The sequence below is a fragment of the Neopelma chrysocephalum genome, unplaced genomic scaffold (genome assembly GCF_003984885.1).
Source record: "Neopelma chrysocephalum unplaced genomic scaffold, ASM398488v2 Primary Assembly neopelma1_365, whole genome shotgun sequence".
Classification (NCBI taxonomy): domain Eukaryota; kingdom Metazoa; phylum Chordata; class Aves; order Passeriformes; family Pipridae; genus Neopelma; species Neopelma chrysocephalum.
Window position 1 is genome coordinate 952,196 of NW_020898029.1, and position 21,260 is coordinate 973,455.

General features: G+C 45.1%; 1 protein-coding gene across 1 annotated transcript in view; it reads left to right on the forward strand.

Annotated features, from left to right (window-relative positions):
- The first annotated feature begins 3,038 nt into the window (after window positions 1–3,038).
- LMNB2 (lamin B2) overlaps window positions 3,039–21,260 on the forward strand; it is a 28,147-nt gene continuing 9,925 nt past the window's right edge. Inside the window, exons 1-6 of the mRNA XM_027706111.1 lie at window positions 3,039–3,377; window positions 11,335–11,471; window positions 15,446–15,602; window positions 16,323–16,448; window positions 18,757–18,927; window positions 20,977–21,102. Of these exons, the coding sequence (XP_027561912.1) occupies window positions 3,141–3,377; window positions 11,335–11,471; window positions 15,446–15,602; window positions 16,323–16,448; window positions 18,757–18,927; window positions 20,977–21,102 (954 nt within the window). The 5' untranslated portion in view covers window positions 3,039–3,140. The remainder of the gene's footprint in view (window positions 3,378–11,334; window positions 11,472–15,445; window positions 15,603–16,322; window positions 16,449–18,756; window positions 18,928–20,976; window positions 21,103–21,260) is intronic.

Consider the following 21,260-nt stretch of genomic DNA (forward strand, 5'->3'; position numbering starts at 1 on the left):
GAGCTAGAGCTTCAATACCGAGCTCAGGGCTCCTCCAAGTTCCTGACTTTGGATCAGGGTGGGACCTGTACCTGCACCAGCCTCCTCCTCTGCTCCACTTTCCACAACAGGAAAACCTGGGAGAGTGGGTAAGGCAGGAGCCTCAGTGTGCCCTGAACAGGTTCCCAGTCTGAATGCCCAGTAAAGCAGCCCCAGGGATTGCCAGGGCCCTCTGCTCCCCCAGCCAGGTAGGGCTGACACATCCCTATATTGTCCCTTTGTCAAACACTAAATTACTGTGTGTCGCGATAACAAATCCATTCTACCTGGTCAAAGCAGAAGGAGTTTATTGTAAAATTGTTTTGGGCAGCAAAGAACTCTCAAGGGTTTTAATGAAAAACTAATTGCTAAATATTGAGAGATGAGTAACCACACTGACCCTGGTCTAATACTAAATCCCTGTCATAGGAGGCATCCAAGAGGACCAGTATTTGAACAGATGCCAATTCCACAACTAAAGCATGTGTTGCACTCCCTGGAAAACACAGTTGGTGAGTGGGCTCTCAGCTTTTGCACTTCCCTTTCTTCCTTGATGCTTCTCCTCATCTCACCCTCAAAACATTCCCTTCTTTTTAGCAGAGATAGGAAAAGTGAACATAACACGTTCAGGTAACAAGGAGGGGAAACTGGCATCAAGGATGAAAGTGTGCAAGTGTTCTGGTTACTGCTAAAGAAAGGGACTTTCTAGAAAGTGTAGGAAAAAAATCAGGTATTATTATTAAGGCATATTTCAGGAAGTATATTTTGGAAAAAAAAATTTTACTTCAACACAGTAAAGAGCAGCACTATGAAAATACCCAGTAAAATTAGAAGGCAAAAAAAACCCCAAACAAACCCAAACCACACTAACTCTTGAAACATTCAAAGTTTCTAAGCCATTATCTAAAAAATCTGACAGACAAAACCATGGAGGAGCTTGGGCTAAACTTCAAGAACAAAGGGGATTTACATCTGGATTACATTATCAATCAAAATTTGGCAAAAGGTTTAAAGAATTTCTAAAATATGACAGATGCACAGAGCATCGCATCAAATCACAAGAGAAGAAAAGACCTAACCCAAAAATGCTTATACAGAGGCTTTCAGCATTCCTAAAATATTTTTTTCTGGCTCAACACAACCAAAGTTTATAGCTGGTCTTCCGCGAATTTGTTGGTGTTGGAAATCGAATACTAAAGACAGAAAAAGGTCACTCTAAGTGCACGGCTTGATGCTCAGAGGCTTTTTTTTTTGTTTGCCCGGGGGAAGACGGCGCTGCTAAGCGATGATCCGGACTGCGCGGGGGCAGGAGCTGGGGCAGGGACAGGGGCTGGGCCTGGAGCCGGCCCAGCAGCAGTTACAGTTCGGAGACAGGCGCCAAAATTCAAAACACGCACTGAACTCACTGCAAATCCCGAGCGCGGCTCAACAAAGAGCAGCGGGCGGACGGGGCAGGATCCGATCTCCCCGCGAGCAGCGGCCACAGCACCCTGGGATTTGTAGTCTCTTGTCGCTGCTTCCTTTTCCAGATGAATTCAAGCCAGAAGCAGTTTGAGTTCTGTCAGAGAGCTGAGTTTCACACCAAGGTGCACATCGTCTCATCACATCTCACTGGCAGAGCCCTGCCAGCAGTGACCCCCACGCAGGGAGGTTGTGGACATGCCCTCAGAAAGGGCAGGGGGAGTGATCTCGCTTCCATTTCAGCTCTCCCTCGTAAACTCCCTCCGGGTAACCCACTGACACCCACGGCCCCACAGGCTGGGGTGGGAATCCCTGCCCTCGGTCTCCCTGGGTGAAGGGGCAGTGCTGTCCCCAGAGAGGTGGGACAGGCACTCTGCTGTATGCAGAGGAGCCAGGACAACTCTTTTTGTACTGGATGCACATTTTGAGACAAATGCATTCAGGTGAAAACCTGTGATTTACCCTAAAGATACGCCATGATGGCAAGAGAGACTTACAGCTATTTGACAACAAGGGTATTGAGCATCCAGAATTCCTGGATTTATTCTGAGGTTTTTCAGTTTGATTTGTACTTGATATTAGAATCTCAAATCCTCTAACATGAGCATCGTTTTAGTTCTGTTCTAAGGACAAACACCTGCTTTTTCACCCTGGCTTCCTAAGTTTCTTTTCACATCGTGTGCAGTATTTCCTTGCTGTCTTTCTTGTTTCTCTATCCAGACCTGTCCTCTCACCTTTGCATCATGCTCATTTTACTTTTTCTCTTTGCTCTCCATATGGACAAGTCTGTTTTTAGTACCTCTCAGGCAGAAAAATCTCCCTTTTCTCATCCCTCCCTGGTAGCTAAAAGGCCCAAGCACAGGAAGAGCTTTGGGAACAGTAATCCAGTTTATACCAGTTAATGTGCAAGAACTGACAGAATTTGGGGTCTTTGGGAAAAATACTACTCTAAATCTTTAGAAAAACTTCTCAGTGGGTTTTAATGTGTACAGAGTTTGGCTGCATTCCCTGGGACTGCAAAAGGATTTCAGGGTAGCTTCTTTATGGAATGGCCAGACTGGGAGGCACTGCACCCTCTCAGTAAAACTTAATAAGAAGTTACTGAATTCCTGAAACCGACAAATCAGCACTCCTAAAAACTCGCCCTTGGGAAATGCTGATCGGTGTTTTCTCCAAGACTCTCCACACCGGATTTCAGCACACAGCCGGTCGCTGACCTGTGCAGAGCCAACAGCAAAGCACGGCAAGCTCACACAGCCCACACGGGGCTGTGGACGATGTTTTAGGGAACTACCGTGAAAACACACAAACACAGCCCGTCAGGGAACCCGTCACCCCACAGGCCTGAGCCCCGCGGGTGGACCCGGGCACCGGCCCCAGCGGGAGCAGAGCCGGGTGAGGCTCAGTCCTGTCCTGTCAGTTGTTCCGGTCCCTCTCGACATTGCCACCAAAACCTCTTCCCCTCATGATCGGCCCCGCTCCCGGCTCTGTCCTTGAGGCAGGACCAGAACCGCCCCCGCTGAGCGGGCGCGAAATGGCGGGCGCGGCTGCGGCCCCGCGGCCATCTTGGCGCCGAGACTGCATGTCCCAGGCGGCGCCGCGGCGGGAGGGGCCGCCCGCCCGCCATCTTAGCGCTCCCTCCCCCGGTACGGCGGGATTGAATGAGCTGCAGCCCGCCCGCCCGCCAGCCCAGCGCCATGTCAGGCACCCCGAGCCGCGGCACCCCCGGCGGGACCCCGCTGTCGCCGACCCGCATCTCCCGGCTGCAGGAGAAGGAGGAGCTGCGGCAGCTCAATGACCGCCTGGCCGTTTACATCGACCGTGTGCGGGCGCTGGAGCTGGAAAACGACCGGCTGCTGCTGAAGATCTCGGAGAAGGAGGAGGTCACCACCCGGGAGGTACGGTAGGGGGTGAGGGGCAAGCAGCGGTGGCCCCTGGGGCGCTCCCCGCGCTCCGTGCCGGGGCAGGTCCGCGGCCCTGGCCGTTCCCGCCGTTCCCGCCCGCGGCGCGGGGCGCGCTGTGGCGGCTCCTCCTGCGGCCGCCGCGCCATGCGCGTCCCGCCGGGCGGGGAGCGGCGGCCGTGCAGACACAGCTCCTGCCCGCGCGGGCCCTCGGGGCCGCCGGGGCCTCTTTGACCGCGGTGTTGGGCCGAGGGGCCGCTGGTGGCACGTTCGAGGCGGCTCAAGCGGGGATTCGGTGGCGGGAGCGGGGCTGCGGCGGGCGGGGCCCGGCCGGCGCCGCGGTCGGTGCGAGCCCTCGGGTGCCCCGTAACCAGCACACGCGTCCCGCCCCGGCACCGCGGTGTTGGGTGTCCTGTCCTGACGACTGACGCGATGGGATGGGAAATTTGAAAGCGTTTAGACTGACTTTGCCTCTCGCCAGAGGAAATCCTTCACAGACCCCCCCTAAACGGTCGGAATCAAATCCTTGTAATCGACTCTGATTTGCTTCCTGTGATCTCGGAGGCAAAACTCAAATGGTCCTTTTTCCGAAGCCATGCTTTGCGTTTCCCTATTCTGTGGTGTGTGCTTCCCCCCCGGACTCTCGTTCCCCTGTGGAGGAAGGATGTAGTAGGTGACACGCTGAGGGCGGTCGGTGACAAACTGGGGACAGTCCCACCCATCCTGTGCCAGCGCAAACCCCCTCAGCGAGGTGCGGGGGTCTCACCGCTGAGCTGAAGTTGCACTGCTTTGGAAAGCCTGTCAGTGAACAAACAGCCCGTGCTGTAACTGCTGGGATGTGATGGATTGCTATGCCACTGTGTAGGCTTTCTAAATTTTTTTCTTCTTTCACCCTTTAAGAGTTTGGTTTAATGATGCTCAGGGTGGTGGGAGGAAGGTTTAGATTAGGTTAGTTTAAGCAGACCAGATACGATAATGTCTCGTTTGGGGAATGGTTGGTGTATCTGCAATCAGTGTATGTCGAAGACTGAAGCACCTTTGAAGTCCCTTTGTATCACTTAATGATATATTGTAACATCTAGGTTTTCAAAATAACTAGATATTTCTAAACATGAAACATCACTATGCTTGCCCCATGTGAAATCATGCTGTAAACAGAATAACTACATCTAGTTCAAGGAACTTCTATGCTGTAGATCCCTGGAGACTAAAAGGAGTATTCATTTGAAGTCAAAGAGGCAGAATGTAACTCTGTTGACAGCACACGTGTAGCAGGAGTAGGAGGACTAGCAGACAACGTAGATATAACCTCATTAGACTTTAATATGAACATAAAGGAACTACTAGTAGCAGTTCTGTGTGCTGTCCATTCTGGAAAAGTATTCTGATGCAGTAATCAGAAAATAAACTTGAGAATTTTGATAGGAATCTTTTGGTTACTTTGCCCTTGAGTTTTTTCATCCAGACTTCAAAAATGTCTTAATCTGTAGATACATTATAACAGACTTTGTCAGGATTCATCAAGTTCTTCTTTGACGCTTTGATGCTTCAGCTCTTCTGTGAACCTCCTTTGTTAAATACTTTCCCCATCCCTTTTGGAAGTTCTTTTTATTCTTTACATATATCCACAGAAGGAAACTTTGTAGTTTTATTGTGTTAATGCTGGATAGTGCACAGTGGTTTAGGACTGTGGGAGCAGTAAGATTTCAGATGGCTGTCAGATTTTGGTTTTACTGGAATGGGAGAATCTTGTCCTTTTGCTTTTGTGACCAATTTAGTAAACTGGATTTTCTGCTGACAATTCAGTTTCCTTATTAACTGTTGGAATTTGCATTCATAAAATGACTGGGCTTAGTGCGAAATAAGATATTAATTAAAAATAAACCCTTCAAACTCCACAAAACCCAAACAAACTCCAAAGCAACTTCTGTGTAGAAGCACAGTTAAACGTAGTCCAGTGATATCAGCACACTGTTCTGTCTACATCATTATACCTTTATATTAGCTCCATATGCTTATAAGAAACTATTTTCTTTTTTCAGGGTGTTCAAGATGAAAATTCCCATTGGTTGGCCTAAACTGTGTGTAAATTTGACTCTGATCTTATTGATGAATATTCTATTATTTTTGACTTATCTTTGGTAATAGCAGAAAACCTCATCTGTCACTGTGGTTAGGTGCATGTTGTGGGGTGCAGGCAGGAGGGGGCTGCTCACCAGTGTTAACACCAGAGACTTTTACCTTGAGAGTAGATGGGTTCATGATCCAAGGTGAACATGCCAAAGCTGAGGATGGCTGTGGCAAGCAGCAGACAGGAGCATGGTCTCATGAGAGATGCTTGTCCTTTGCCTGTCACTCCAGTATCCCACAGTGACCACACCTGAGCTGGGTGAGACCATTACTGACTGACATGACCTGGCATGTCCTGAGTAATGGATGACCCTGTCACTCCCTGCATGTGTGGGAACAGTTTTGATCTTGTTCTCAAACCTCTGGTTTAGGATAATATCTTCTAGATGAAAGAAGTTCTACTGATGCTGTTCAGGCAAGGACCATAGTCCCTGTTCTGCCAGAGACTCTTTAATCATCAGGATGTTCTTTTTCCTTGTTTTAATCACCAGTTTGCAGAAGATTGCAGAAAACAGCCACTTTCTCCTCTGTGTGGCAATCTTGGCATGGCTTTAGAACGAAATCACTGTTGTGGTTTTTGAGAAACATGGGGCTGCCACCTCTTAACAGTAGAGAAAAGGAACTTTGCAGTTGATTAATCTTTAGTTTTACTAATTATAGCCCTTTCCCCTGCTTTTTCTAACCCTGTTCAGTGGTGCTTTACCTTTACTTGTATGCAGTAGGCCTTTAGAGAAATAAGAAACGTACACAGTAAACCTTCAGACAAATGGGCTGGTACGGAGCAGAGTTCACAGATTGTAGTAGAGCTTGGTGCCAATCACACCAAGGTGGGTTCAATCCTGCTATGGGCCAGTCACTTAAAAGTTGGACTCTATGATCCTTGTTGGTCCTTTCCAACTCAGAATATTCTGTGAAATGCAAAAAAAAAAAAATCCTGTGTAGGTGGGGGAATATCTAATTGTCCTCATTCCATCTCTGTTCTCCTGCATCAGTCCCCTTGTGTAGCTTAGCCTGTGACAGAAAAGAAATTAAGCTCATCCCCTTGGAATTTTTTCTCCCTCCCTAGTACATGACTGATGCTGTTCTCACTGTGTTGGGGGTCACTGTTCCAATAACCCAATTTGTGAGTCTGTATGGGGGAATAATGGAAGGGCTAAGAGGAGAGTCCTTTATACTCACTCCCTGCCCTCCCCTGCAGTGCTTATGGTTGCAGCCTCACAGAACAGATATTTTGATGGACACAGGAGGGATTACTGCACTGTTCTGAGGACACCCTACTGTGCTCACCCTCTGAAAGGAGAATTACAGAGAAAAATAAGAGAAGATCCCTGGGAGCCTCAGCCACTGACAGCAATTGCCCTTGTGACAAAAGCAATACCTGTGGGGTCTCACCTGAGCGGGACAGAGGGGCAGAATCCCCCCCTCCCCTGCTGCCCACGCTGTGGGATCAGCCCAGGGCACGGGGGGGTTTCTGAGTGCCAGCACACACAGACGGGGTGTGTGGAGCTTCTTATCCACCAACACCCCTAAGTCCTTCTCCCCAGGGCTGCTCTCAATCCATTCTCCACCCAGGCTCTGTTTGTGCTTGGGATTTGCTGTAGAATCCAAAACCCTGCTGCCAACAGCAGTTGCGCAATCCAGCCTTGGTCTGCAGGACCTGCTCAGCCAAGCTCTTCACTCTCTTCACACCACTAAAAATCACCCAGAGCCATGTAGTCATGTTTGATACTTTTCAGGTCCCTCCTACCACTATCACTGGTGCCTCTGTGGAAGAGCAGAAGGGACAGGATTCATACGGTCAAGTGAGGCTCAGCAGCCTCTCTACAATGTCCACAATACAAGCCCCTGGGAAGCAGCAACAAACCTTCCCAGATGACAGGTTAGGCCAAAAATGGGTCCCTCCACTCTGAAAATATAACTCCCATCTGAAGGTGATGGAAGAAATAAAGCTAAAAGCTCAAAACAGAGTTCAGAAGGAACCAGGCAGACAGGGTACAGCCCAAGCCACTTCATGCCCACGTGCACCCAAGCGTAACTTTTCCTGCACAGAGGCCAAGCTGGACACACTACAAATTGCATTACAAACGTGCTTTCACTTTTTTCTCCTCTTCTGATGGCCACAGAGCCTGCAAATTTGTAATTGGGCAACACAGGGGACAAGAAAATAGAAAAAAGAAAACAGAGATGTTTCCATAGCAGACTCTGACAGACACGACTGCTGGATGCTCTCATCTACCAATCTGCACTGGGAGCACTGAACAAAGCTCACTGGGCAGTGGATCAAGGGCAGACGCACCAACACAGACCCTTCCACAGCAGCCACTTGAGAAGAGCCACGAGATGTCACTCAGTGAAGACAGGAAACACATCAAGAAGGAACTGAACCAACATACTAGATAAGAAACATGCTCCAGCCAACCACAAGGGACTCCAGCCAAATTTTGTGATGCAACATTAATCTCATTAGCATGCATTAATGTGAAAAATGCAAGTTTATTCCCACCAGGTGTGGCTCGATATGTTATTTACTCAGATATGGATTGACAAAGGACTGCCAGTCAGCTATGGCTCAGACTCACCAAGAACACCTGTCAAGTTCTCAAGAACAATGAAGATGTGTGTTGCATCATCTCCCAGATGATGTCTGTAGTGCCAGAAGACCACTTAACCCAGGATCTTGGAGGCTACAACTTGAGTGACCCAACACCCACAGCAGCATCTGAACATGTATTTTGCAGGTGGCAAATAGGCAACAGCAGACCCACATACCCTGGTCATGACAGTAACTCTGGCATACACAAAGGGCACAGCAGCTCCAATACTGGCAGATAAGTGGAGACCAGGTAAGACTGCAGCCACCTGCACTGGGGGACATCAGGCAAAGCATCGCCAGCCAGGCAAGGGAGGGGATTGTCCTGCTCTGCTCTGCACTGTGGCAACCTCACCTTGAGTCCTGTGGCCAGGTTTGGGCACCACAATTTAAAAAAGACATTAAGCTTCTAGAGACTGTCCAAAGAAGGGCAGTGAGGATGGTGAAGGGTCTGGAGAGGAAGCCTTATGAACAGAGGTCAGTTGGTTTGTTCAGCCTGGAGGAGACTGAGGGGACACCTCATTGGCATCTTCATCATCCTCCTGAGGGGCAGCAGAGGGGCAAGTTCTCATGACCAGTGACAGGACCTGTCACTGGAGCTGAGTTGGGGAGATTTAGGTTGGGTATCAGGAAGAGGTTTTTCCCCCAAAGAGGGTGGTTGGGCACTGGAACAGGCTCCCCAGGGAAGTGGTCACAACACAAAGGTTGTCTGAGTTCAAGAAGCATTTGGACAATTCTCTCAGTCACATGGAGTGATTGTTGGTGTGTCCTGTGCAGGGCCAGGAGTTGGACTGGATGATCCTGATGGGTCCCTTCCAACTCACCATATTCTATGACAAAGTAGGGCAAATGTATCTACCAATGGGGCTGGTCAGCCTGCTACGTACTTTAAACTGGGAATGATAGGGGAGGGATGGATTCTGCTCGGGTAAGACCAGATGAGAAAGTGGTGGATGGGGTAAGCAAGCAAAGGCCTGGGGTTATGTGAACACAGAAGAAAGTAACAGGAAAACTGATGAAATGGAAATACCCCAAGCTTAGGCATGTAAAGAAGGAAATGTCTGTGGGGGACAGCCTTGTGGGGATTGCTCTCCTGCCCCTCCTGGAGAATTGTCACAGTTGGGTGTCTCCCTGAAGTGCCTGTAGCACTAATGTGTGCAGCAGGAGCAGCAGACAGGGGCAAGGAGAAGTCTGTGGGCATGTAACAGAACACTGACCTCTTTGGAATCAGGGATAGCTCACATGTCTAGAGTGCTGTGCTGGACAGATGGAGACAAGCTTTTCAGGAAGGTGAGGAGTTGCCTTTCGTGAGAGAGAGCAGTGGGAATGCCTGGAGCTCTGCTTAAGGACAGGTTATGAATTAACTGAGAGCTTGTTGGGCAGACCAAGATGGGCAACGTGGGTCAAGAACCTGATCTGATCAAGAAGATGTAAATGAGGCCTGATTCAGACAACTTGATGAAGCCTCACATGCACTGTCTTTGTGCTTTCCTGGACCTGTTACTTAATAAATAAGAGAGAACTGGTCAGGGCAGTGACCATGAGACAGTGGAGTTCAGGATCTTTAGTGGATGGACCAGAGCAAGAAGCAGGACCACAACCCTGGATGTCAGGAGAGCAGACCTTAGCCACTTCAGGGCTCTCTCTGGTTGGAAGAATCCCATGGTTTCCAGCCCTGGATAGAAAGGAGTCTCAGAGAGCTGGGTTGACATTCAACTATAATCTTCTCCAGGATCAAGAGTGGTTCATTCCAACAATCAGAAAATGGTGTGTGCTATGCTTGTAAACTAAGGCTTCTCAGCCCTCATACTGTCACATTTTAGTTAATTTCAGAAGTTTTATGAGAAGTATAGTCTTATCAGGAACTTAATTATATCCTGACTGCTTTTCATCAGTCTCTCTGAAGACCAGATGGTTGTGTCTGTTATTGGTGCCACTCTGATGCTGAAATAGTACTTCTAGGAATAGAACATTTTGCTTTCTTGTTTCTACATTTTATCTTTGTTATGAAATTTCTCTTCCTAAAATTTGTGCATTCTTGTTTTGGCTTTTCTCACTCTGTGATTGCTGTGTTCCTGAATTTATATTACTAATAGGTTTTGGGGTTTTTTTATATCGTGGTGCCCCAAACTGTACACTGTACTCAAGGTGAGGCTGCACCAGTGAAGAGCAGAGTGGGTTTGTTCAACCTGGAGAGGAGGAGACTGAGGGGAGACCTCATTGGGGTCTTCAACATCCTCACAAGGGGCAGTGGAGCAGCAGCACCGACCTCTTCATTCTCATGACCAGTGACAGGACCCGAGGGAACGGCTGGAGCTGTGTCAGGGAGGTTTAGGTTGGATATTAGGAAAAGGTTCTTCCCCCAGAGGGTGGTTGGGCACTGAACAGGCTCCCCAGAGAAGTAGTCACAGCCCCAAGGCTGTCTGAGTCCAAGGGACGTGGTGGAATTGTTGGAGTGTCCTGTGCAGGGCCAGGAGTTGGACTGGATGATCCTGATGGGTCCCTTCCAACTCAGCATGTTCTTTGATACTGTGATGATTGTTCTGGTCCCTTTAACAGAAGCAATAGCAGCAATCTTATATGGCCTGAACATTTTAGCTATGTGATACACCTTTCAAATAATCTTCCATTCTAAAAAAAACTAAGGTGTAGAAGACTTTAAGGTGTCTCATGCAGTCTGAATAGCTAATTGATTATGTGATATATTGAATTGGGACAGGGAGAGGTCTGGAGATCCCCTGAGGTAGAGAACTGGAGTGCAAGTTCACTTCTGAATGGTTCACATTTCTGGAGTTCATCTGGTTTCAGATTCTTTTTAGTTTTATAGTGCAAGAGCAGCAGAGTCAAACTGGGCCCTTGGGCTTGTGTTCCACAAAATGTCTTAAAGTGTTTATTAAAAAAAAATCTCCCAAAGCAACAGTACTAGAACTGAGGGTGAATAATTTAAGCTAAGATTGTAGGGTGCACTGATCTGCTTCAGTTTATCTCTTGGGAAGACTTGCACACTTCAAATATAGTATGTTTTGTTATGTTGTGCTGATAATGAAAACTAAATCTTGTCTTTGGGACTGCCCATTAATTGAAAATGTTCAATATAGAGTGTTCCTAAACAGCAGAAATAAATATCATACACCCTTTTTTTTTCAAAGAAACTTATGTGAAACCTGGTTCTATGTTTCAGTTCTCTGATAGTCTTTGGGATGTTCTCATACCTGAATACTTTTTTTCCCTTAGGTGAGTGGAATCAAGAGTCTCTATGAGTCTGAACTGGCTGATGCCCGAAGAGTTCTGGATGAAACTGCCAAAGAGAGAGCTAGATTACAGATTGAAATAGGAAAACTGAGAGCAGAACTTGAGGAGTTCAATAAGAGGTGAGGAGAGTACTCTTTTATTATTTTTTTTTCTTTAATTAAAATAGGCAATATCTGCTGTGGGAATGATACTAAGGATGCTTCTTAAAATGCCTTTTGGAAGCAGATCAGGTTAGTCAGAGGGAAATGCCTTGGTTAGTTGGTACAGCTGGTCAGAGCAGAGAATTGCACCAGTATATACACAAATGTATTTGTAGGTCCAAGATGAATATCCTGTGATTGGAGCAATTTGAGGCTGAAACAGGTGGCTGTGCCTGCTTTGTCCTCTTGTACCTCCCCTTACGTGAACATGCACATGTGCAGCTGCCTGGTAACCTGGATTGAGGAACTGATCTGGATTAAAACTGACCCATCCAAGGAAGGGTTAATTTTAAAACATTATCAGTTTTATTGTCTGGTTCACTGTCACAGAAAAATGGAGGGAAAGGGAGCAGTTTGGGAATGTGGAATCAGGGTTGCCTTGAAAACACATGAAGCTACAATGTAAGTGTGCTGGAAAAAGACCTTGTACTGACTACATTTTAAAAAACTGCTGCTCAGTCTGCATCACAGAGAATTAGCATAATCAACTAGCTCCAGAAGCCAGATGTAATCTATTATTTCAATTCCCATGGGAGCTTTTGTAATCAAATACATACTGTTTAGCAGTAGAAACATGATTTTAAGATTAATGTATGTGGTGGCAAAATCAATTTTTGCTTCTGATTGTATTTTGGTACCTGTTTTAATAGATAAGATTTGGGAATTACAGACTTTGCCTGAGCAGGTCAGTATGTACATCACCTGTATATGAATGCTGTTGGCCATAAAATAGCATTTAATCCAACAGTGCCAGTACAGGCCTACTGTAAGTCTCTCATCTCCCTTTATTTGCATTCAAGTGGTCATAAAAGTAATTAAGTGTTTTCCTCCTCTGTCTTTTTTTTTTTTTTTCTGACTAGCTAGTTGATTTATGGTCAAGTATTTTATGTTTTCTCTTTAAACTTTACTGTATCACTGGATATTCATTTTCTGTGCTGAGCCCTCTTTTTAAAGGCAGGCATTGGAGATATTTTGTATACTTTTCCCTAAAACAATTGTCAAAATATGAAATGACACCTGTAATTGAGTGTGTCAGTGTAAAGCCTATTGAAGCACAGTCCATACCATAGGCCTGCACGTGGTCAGACAACCTGTGCACTGGTATTTATGGACTTGGTTAGCTCAACTTTTGTTAACCTTGGAAAACCCCTCTGGTAACTAGGTCAGCCATAAACCTCTGAAGTGAAGTGAGGTGAATCCCACCCAGCCCTACTGGGAGGTACCTGTTGGGACAGTTTTTCCTCTTCAGAGCCTCAGGCCAGCAGTCTTGGCATTTGTTTGAGATGGTATACTTTTCCTGCCAGCTGGCACTGTGTGGTCATTAAGGTTGTCTCTCTTGTCTCAGTGATAGCAAATACTTTGCTTGCTTGGCTCTTAAAGTAAATTCCAGAAGAGACCAACAGTGGTAACTGGGAATTTGGTTCACCTCTCCTGTTCTGCAAGGTGTTATTTCTATGTTGTGATTAAGGTATCCTTGTCAGAAGTATTGTCACTTGGCAGGTAATGAGAATCCAGTTGATTCCAGTTCTTTAGGCTTTTGATACCACTAAGAGATTTTACAAATAGCTTGTTGTAGAAAGTTGTACGCTTTTAAAAAAAGTGATTAAAATGGTGTTTTACCTTGAATCACATCCCTTGTCCTTTGTTGGGACAACTGAGTTGCCCCTTTACCAGTCACTTTCAATGACTGGTTAATTCTACCAGACTAATTTTGAACTTTTTTTTGTTTGTTTTCTAAGATAAACTAAATATGAGGAAAATATACCTGGTTTTCTGGTTTTCTCTGTTTTTACAGTTCATAGCAGTAGAATTGAATTCTTCTTTGGCTTCAAAGCTGCTCCTACCAGATTCCTTCCAGTCCATTCAGACTGTGCACTCCCAGCTCTGAGGGGAGTGAATGTTGGGCTGCAGCTTCCTCTGCCTGCTACTCCACATGTGGGGACAGGACAAGGGGGAATGGCTTCAAACTGAGAGTGGGTTTAGGTTGGATATTATGAACAAATTCTTCCTGTGAGGGTGGTGAGGCCGTGGCACAGGTTTCCCAGAGAAGTATGGCTGCCCCATCCTTGAAAGTGTCCAAGGCCAGGTTGGACGGGGCTTGGAGCAACCTGGGCTAGTGGAAGGTGTCCCTGCCCATGGCAGGAGGCTGGAATGAGATGAGCTTTAAGGTCCCTTCCTACCCAAGCCATCCTCTGATTCTGTGGTCACTGAAACATTTCCCTTGAGCAAACTTGGCAAAAACTTGTGGAAAGAAAGAGCCTCTTGAGGGTTACCCTAACCTGATGCTTTTTGAAGCACTGACACGTCTCACTAGATACATTGACTGCCATTGGGAACTTGCAGGCACCTCAGGGAATCCCAAAAGCAGGTTGCACTTTTGTAAAACCTCTGTCACATTTTTGCATGAAGGCAATAAACCAGGCTGAAATTATAAATGAAAATAAAAATGTGAATGAAAGTGGTTTGCAGTGTTCTCGGTGTCAGTGTCCTTGAAGGAGCGGAAGTTACTTATCACTGTCAGAAATTCTTTATGGTGCTTGGTCAGGCTGTACATCCAACACTTCTGTTCATTCCCATCCCTGGATGCACTCGCTGCCTGGCTTCTGTAGGTGGGAGGAAGCAGGAGGATGTGTGAGCACACACTGCTGTTCATGCTTGGTGTGAAGTGGCATTTGCCCTTTGGGTCCTGCACAGGCAGAAGGTCTGCCTGAATGTGACACAGAGCAGTGGCTTGTTTTACTACACAACACGTGTGACTCAGTGGCCTGTGACATTTTAATTGCTGCTAAATAACTGTCTTGTTTAAGAACTCATGTTTTGTCTATATGTCTCCTGCAAACTGCTGAGTCTGAAGACACTGCACATATGTTGCAGAACAGAATTCACAGCGACAGATTGGACCAATGATTAAGAAAAATCAGTTACAGTTAAATGAAAACAAATTCCAAGATCTACACCAAGGAATGCAGAGAGAAGACATGAGCCTTGTATCTAGAGTGCATCACAAAATAAGGGTGTTGACTTAGAAAAAGATGCGTATCATGCTGAACCATGTAAAGAAATACTGTTTGTAGGGCACACCAATACCCCATCACAGGGGATTTTTGTCAAAAAAGATAAAAAGCTGTTCCCTGCATCCTGAGTGGTGTGAGAGTAGAACAGTGAGCTAAAGCTGCAGCAAGGAGGGATTAATGCACATATCAAAACAGGTTTTTAAATAACATAACGACACACACCTAGAGAAGCTGAAGAAAGTCAGTATGCTAAAGATTGTTAAATACTTGGTGGGCAGGAGGAAGATGACCTTGATGATTTCAATTCAAATAGTCATATTTAAAGCAGTCAGAGATGCTCTGCCTGTAATGAATATTGCTGAAGAAATACTGGTTTATTGCTGAAAGGTGACCACGTTTCCATAGTGAATTACTGTATACTTTGTGTGGGAATACATCATGAGGAATAGGCTTGGCCACATCAAATAGAAAACCCTGGGGATGCTCAGGCCTCTTTGGGGATTGCATGTACTCTTCCTCGTGGGCTATACTCTGAAGTAAAAGATTTCAGCAGTTTAACGTGCTGTGCAGCTGCAAGATGAAAAAATACTGTTTACACCATGTGTGTATTGTCATCTCTTAGCTGCCAGAGTTACCTTCTTGTTTTCCCCTTGTCTGTCCATGGCATGTTCTTTACCATGCCATGAGTTTACAGCACAAAAAGCTGCACATTGCGGGGGTGTTTCAGGTCACTGATCAGCAGCATGTGCAGGTTACTGCAGGAGCTGTGTGGGGCCTGATAAAAGGTGTCTGATACCAAAATACCTGTGGTTGTGACCAGGACACGCTCAGGATGGGTGTGCACCCATATACAAGTATAATGAACTTGTGTTTTTCCAGCTACAAGAAGAAAGACGCGGATCTGTCTGTGGCTCAGGGTCGCATTAAGGATCTGGAAGTTCTCTTCCATAGAAGCGAAGCAGAACTCAACACTGTCCTGAACGAGAAACGCAGCCTGGAAGCAGAGGTGGCTGATCTACGTGCCCAGCTTGCCAAGGTATGCCAGGGAATGCTTCCTTGCTTTAGCACAGACAGGCTGTGCAGTGTGAAATTCCCTTTCTTTCTTTCCAGTTAGTTTATAGTGTGAACATCATTGATCCACCTCGCTTGCTGCTGAACCTTTGCCTGCCCCTCTTGGATGCAAAACTAAGAAATCTCTGTAAAACAACCAAAACAACATAGTGGTTTGGACATTTTGCTCATCAAAAACTTTTTTTTTTTAAACGTTCTGATGTTTTTATATTCATGGGATATCAGGTTACTAAATATTGTCCTCTGTAAGGTCCTGAATAATTTTACACTTGTGCCAAAGTCCCCAGTGGGACTATGCTGGCAAGAAAAAGAAGGTGCAGCACATTGTGCTTGAGGAATTAATAATCCTCAGCTCCAGTATTGCAGTGTATTGAAATAATCCTACATTTTAAATAGCTGGTATGCAAAGGTGAAAGCTTGGTTGAAATATCCATTAGCACACACACATTCTTGTTCTTTTTTTGTTGGTGGTGTTTTTTGGGGGTGGTTGGTTGGTTGGTTGGTTTGTTTTGTTTATTTTTGTTGTTGGTTCATTGGTTGTTTTTTTTAAATTAGTGGCTTGACATTAGATTTGTTATTGTGAATAATTGGTCCAAAGACATCAGATGAAGACCATAAAGGGTTTATGGTTGGAAAATAGGAATCCAGACAAAATCAAGTCTTTATCTTTAAAATTCTGTACTAGGCTGAAGATGGTCATGCTGTGGCTAAGAAGCAGTTGGAGAAGGAGACACTCATGCGTGTGGACCTGGAAAATCGGTGCCAGAGCTTGCAAGAGGATTTGGATTTCAGAAAAAATGTGTTTGAGGAGGTATTATCAACCTAATAATCTTGCTGTAGTCCAAAGTTTAGGTAGCTTTTAATCAAACTGACTATGAGCAACTGCTGACTAGTTCAGGTAGGGAAAATTAGTAGTATTCTTCCTTTAAATGGGTTAAGTAATAAAACAGTTAAAGGTTTTGCACCTTTTTACATGGTAAATCAGTGGTGGAGCTGGCACGAGAACCAGGTGACAAGGGTATTGTTTCATGGGCACGTGAACTAATGGAGCAGCTGACTGCTGTGGGAAAGGGAAAGTCTTGTTCCCTCTCTCTGAACGTGGTTGCATGGCCCTGCTCCTTACTTGCACTGGCTTTGGTTGTGGTTGGACCTGACTAGAACCTGGTTTTATTGACAAGCATAGTATGCAACTGCCCTGCTTTTTGCAGAGATAGTTTTCTTCCTGTTTAGTGAGTGGCTCTAGTGAGAACCAGAGTTTTTGTAAAAGTGGAAATTGGGAAGGGGAAGCGTGACCTTCTCTCTGTACCAGATGGGAAGTGTTACATCAGTTTATTCCATCCTTGGTGGTCCTGCAGACTCATTCAGTGAGAGTTGCCACGTGCTTCTACCCCTCATCTCACCTATGCTAGGTGTGATCTTTGGCCCACCATGCACCAAATCATTTCAGCCTGATTAGCTAGTAAGATACTTAGAGTTTTTTAGTTGAATTTAATTTTTGACAGCTAAGTGGCTGAGTTTTGTTTTACCACAGAATCCAAATGAGTGCCCAGACTGGTTTAAGGGATGGGACAGGGCTGTGTGGCTAAGGACAGGAGTTGGGCTGGAGCAGGGCAAAGAAACCAACCAGGGAGATCTCCTTGAGTTGTACTGAGTGTTTTCTCACTTTCATGCCCTGAAGTGGTTGTAGGACCTTAAAATAACTTTGCTTCTTGAGGAGAATGTGTTGCTACTGACTGAAGGTGAAGCTAAATGAGACAGCAGAAGCTAATCTTAAAGCTTGCTCTGCTCAAGGATGGGTGTTCCTTTAGCCATCCCTGGAGCTCTCTGATCCTTGCATGGACCAATTCAACACAAAGCAGAAAAGAAATGGATTTTCTTTAGGCTAATAAGTGGGTTTGCTTCAGTGAACAGTCCAAATCTCTGTTAGAATTAGAACATCATGATTGGGAGTGTGGCAAGTGAGGCCTGCTTATTCTAGTGGTGTTGAACTGCTGAATCAGCTCAGCCCTTCACCTGATCCTTTGTAGTCCCCCATGACATTCCTGAGGCCTCTGAGCTGTCAGTGCCTACAGTTACTGAGACACTGCTGCTTGCTAGTTTTTTTGGTGTAAAAATTCACCACAGAAGGGAAAGCTTCTTCCATATCACTTCAGGGCACTGTCAGTAAAAGGGCACTTTTCTGTGGATCTGTTTTTAGATGTAGAGCATTTCTGCAAAACAGCCAGTAAAGTTGCTCTGAATTTGTATTAGCCTGCTATGACTTCAGTGTAGGTGTGCAAAATTGAGCCTTGCTTTACTTGCTGTTCTTCCTCATGGCCCATGCTGCTGACTTCAGGCCTCCTCCCAGTACTCAGAACCACTCCCTGGTTGTTTGTCCTGCCCTGAAGGAAGAAATTGTTTTTCTCATACCACATATTCAGACCTGGCCAGGTCTCTGCATGGCTCAGCTTGAATAAGTGGATGAGTAAACCTTACCTTACTAGTTTGGGACCAGTGTTCTTAGGCACAGGAAACTCATACTTCTCTAAAAATGAAAATTTCTTAGTACAAACTCTGACCATAAAAAATTATATTCATGTCTTCAGGATTGCTCGGGTTGCTGCTTTATTAATACTGTAATCAAAATCTAACGAGGAAGGGTCGTCAAGTATCTAGAAAAAGATGCAGTTTTTCTCTATAGTGATTTTTTTTAATATATGTAATGGTCACAAAAGGTGTTAATTTTCATCTGATTCCTTGCAGACTGCTATTGTACTGTCAGGATGCATATTGAGAAGGAAAGGGTTTGTAGTGCAGCGCACGGAATCTCTTTACTGTGTAAAAATTAACGTTTTCTTCTACATTTTGCTTTTTGTAGCATAAAACAGCTCCTTACTTAAACTGTATTATGACTATTTTTGAAGCTGTTTTTAGGTTGGATCACTTTAAAGAATTATATCCTGCCAAATGAGAACATAACTTAGTGCCCACAGCAGTTCCCAGGCTTAAAGGCCCGTTGTACTGTAGCTCCTCTATACTAAGTAGTTAGTACTGAAATAGTTAATTATTGTCTGAATTTAATTGCTTGTATTGTTTACCTTACTGTGGGAATTTGTCCCTCTTTTTTGTTGCGTGTGTAGGAAATCAGGGAAACAAGAAAACGACATGAACATCGTTTGATCGAGGTGGACACAAGCCGCCAGCAGGAGTATGAATCCAAAATGACTCAGGCTCTGGAGGATCTGCGGAATCAGCACGATGAACAAGTCAAACTGTATAAGCTGGAGCTGGAGCAGACCTACCAGGCCAAGGTAACCACTGCTGTCAGACCAGAATCCCAGTCTGTGAGATAAAAGCATTTTCACCAGCCCCACTGTTCGTAAGGAGACCAGTAATTATAATTTGAGGAAGCTTTTTCCCAGGGTTCAAAGGCTTCCTGTGGGGCTTGAGTGCAGGTGCATTTTCAGGGAGGTTATAGGCAGTCAATATACAGACTTAGTGAATGAAAAGATGACAAGATTTGAACAGGGGAATTATGAATAAATTAAGTTGCTTTTTCCCCTCCCACATAAAAGATGGTTGTTATAAATGAAGTTGGAATGTGAAGGGAAAGGGGCTTAGCTGTGAACTCCGTTCTGTGGATTACTAGACAAAGATGTGTCCCTGTTAGAGACCTGAGCTGGGGAGGAATATGAGTCAGAGCAGATTGTTGAGTTTAGCTGCTGAGTGAGTCCAGGATGAGATGGTCTTGGGTAAAAGCTCACTTCTTGCACAGAACAGATGTGGAGCTGCTGGAGCAAGTCCAGAGGAGGCCACAGAAGTGATCAGAGGGCTGGAGCCCCTCTGCTGTAGAGAGAGCTGGGGTGTTCAGCCTGGAGCAGAGAAAGCTTCAGACAAACCTTTTGTGACCTTTGAATACTTAAAGGGCTTATAAGAAAGAACATCATGATCTTTGATAATAAGTAGTAGAAATTCTAAATATGAGGATTTGGGACTATGACAGCATGACCATAAGGTACTGGATGGTTGTTAGAATTCAAATATTCTTGATTTTGAACTTTACAAGAAGTAATGGGGTGTGTAGTTGAAGCTCCTTCAAAACCCACAGCCTAAAGAAGGCTCTGTGTGCTTCTTAGAACTTAGTGAACAGCAGAGCTAATGAAGATTGATTTTATAAAGCTTTGTGCTGTGTGGCTAAAAAACATCTGCCTGTTACAGTTCTTAGAATTGGGTCAGTTTAATTTTTGGGTGGATTCCCTGGTGTGTGGCAGAATTGTTGAAGTCCAGCTGCAAGGCATGCAAAGGATGCTCTTTCTCACTGTCTGCTTTGATGAAACCTATCTTGTAACCAGCTTTGAGCTCCGTTGTTGATCTCTAATTTGGTTAAAATTAGCCACTAGAAATGGAGCTTGTTCACTAAGTGAATTTAAGAAAACAAATTGTATGTTGACAATTACTAAAGAGAAAAAGTAAAGTGAATAAACCAAAAAACATTGTTTTGCTTCTGGGGCAGGATGTCATCTGGAGTGCTGTGGGTAGTTTTATTGCTTCTTGCAGAGTAATACAGAGCAGACTGACAAAGACAATTAAGAGTATGAAAGAGGTGATGCATGAGGCAAGTTTTAAATAAAACTTCACCTGGAAAAGAGATGCCTTGAGAGAAGGGAAAGATACAGTGGATGTCTGTAAAAGGGTAAATAGCATGGGGAAGGTGAATGAGGAGTGATTGTTTATTTTATTTTCAGTAGAAGCAGGGACATTGTTTCTTCTGGATCTGCCACTGGACATTTAAAGAGGATTGTTCTTTATTAATACAGAACTACACTCCTTGCCCCCATAAATTCAAAAAGCAGAGACAAATTCTTGCCTGAAAAATCCACTGAGAGACAGTAAGCAGCAAAATATTGTCTCTGGCTTAGGAAGTCCCTGAGTTGCAAATGGCCAGAGGAGACATAATACCTGTGGAATATTTTATTGAGTTAGCCCTCGGGCATCCAGGGAACTGCTGGACCAAGACATGGACTTGCTAGGCAGCCTTTGCTGTTGCCCAGTGTGATTGGTCTTAGGACAAACAGGCAGAGCATGTGGTCACTTTTTTGGAAACACTAAGGCTGCTTGTATAATGGAAGGGCTAACAGACTATTTTTTTAATAGCATAAGCAAATACTATAGGAATAGGTCTGAAATAGATTTTCCTGGTCCTTTCCTGCATTTCCTTAATGTTATGCAGTTCTTATCCTAAACTCACCAGATGTCCATTTAAAATTTTTTAAGATTAAAAAGTTGCTATTTTTTTACCAAAAGGATATTGTAAGGTATCTAACTCAATGCAAGTGACCTGTATAAAACTTACCTTCCAGCTGGAGAATGCCAAATTGTCCTCTGACCAAAATGACAAAGCTGCTGGTGCAGCTCGAGAGGAGCTGAAGGAGGCTCGCATGAGGATAGAAGCTCTCAGCTACCAACTCTCTGGCCTCCAGAAACAGGTAAAGGAACTAAATTTGCTGTCACCTTGAACACAGAGCACTGTTTTGTGTGGATATATTAACGTTTCTGGCCCTTCGTATTTTCTGAATTTTACATAGAGAAGTTTTTGGTTATGTTCATTTGGGAGGGAGGTGAGTTTTAACCTTTTCTGAGTGGA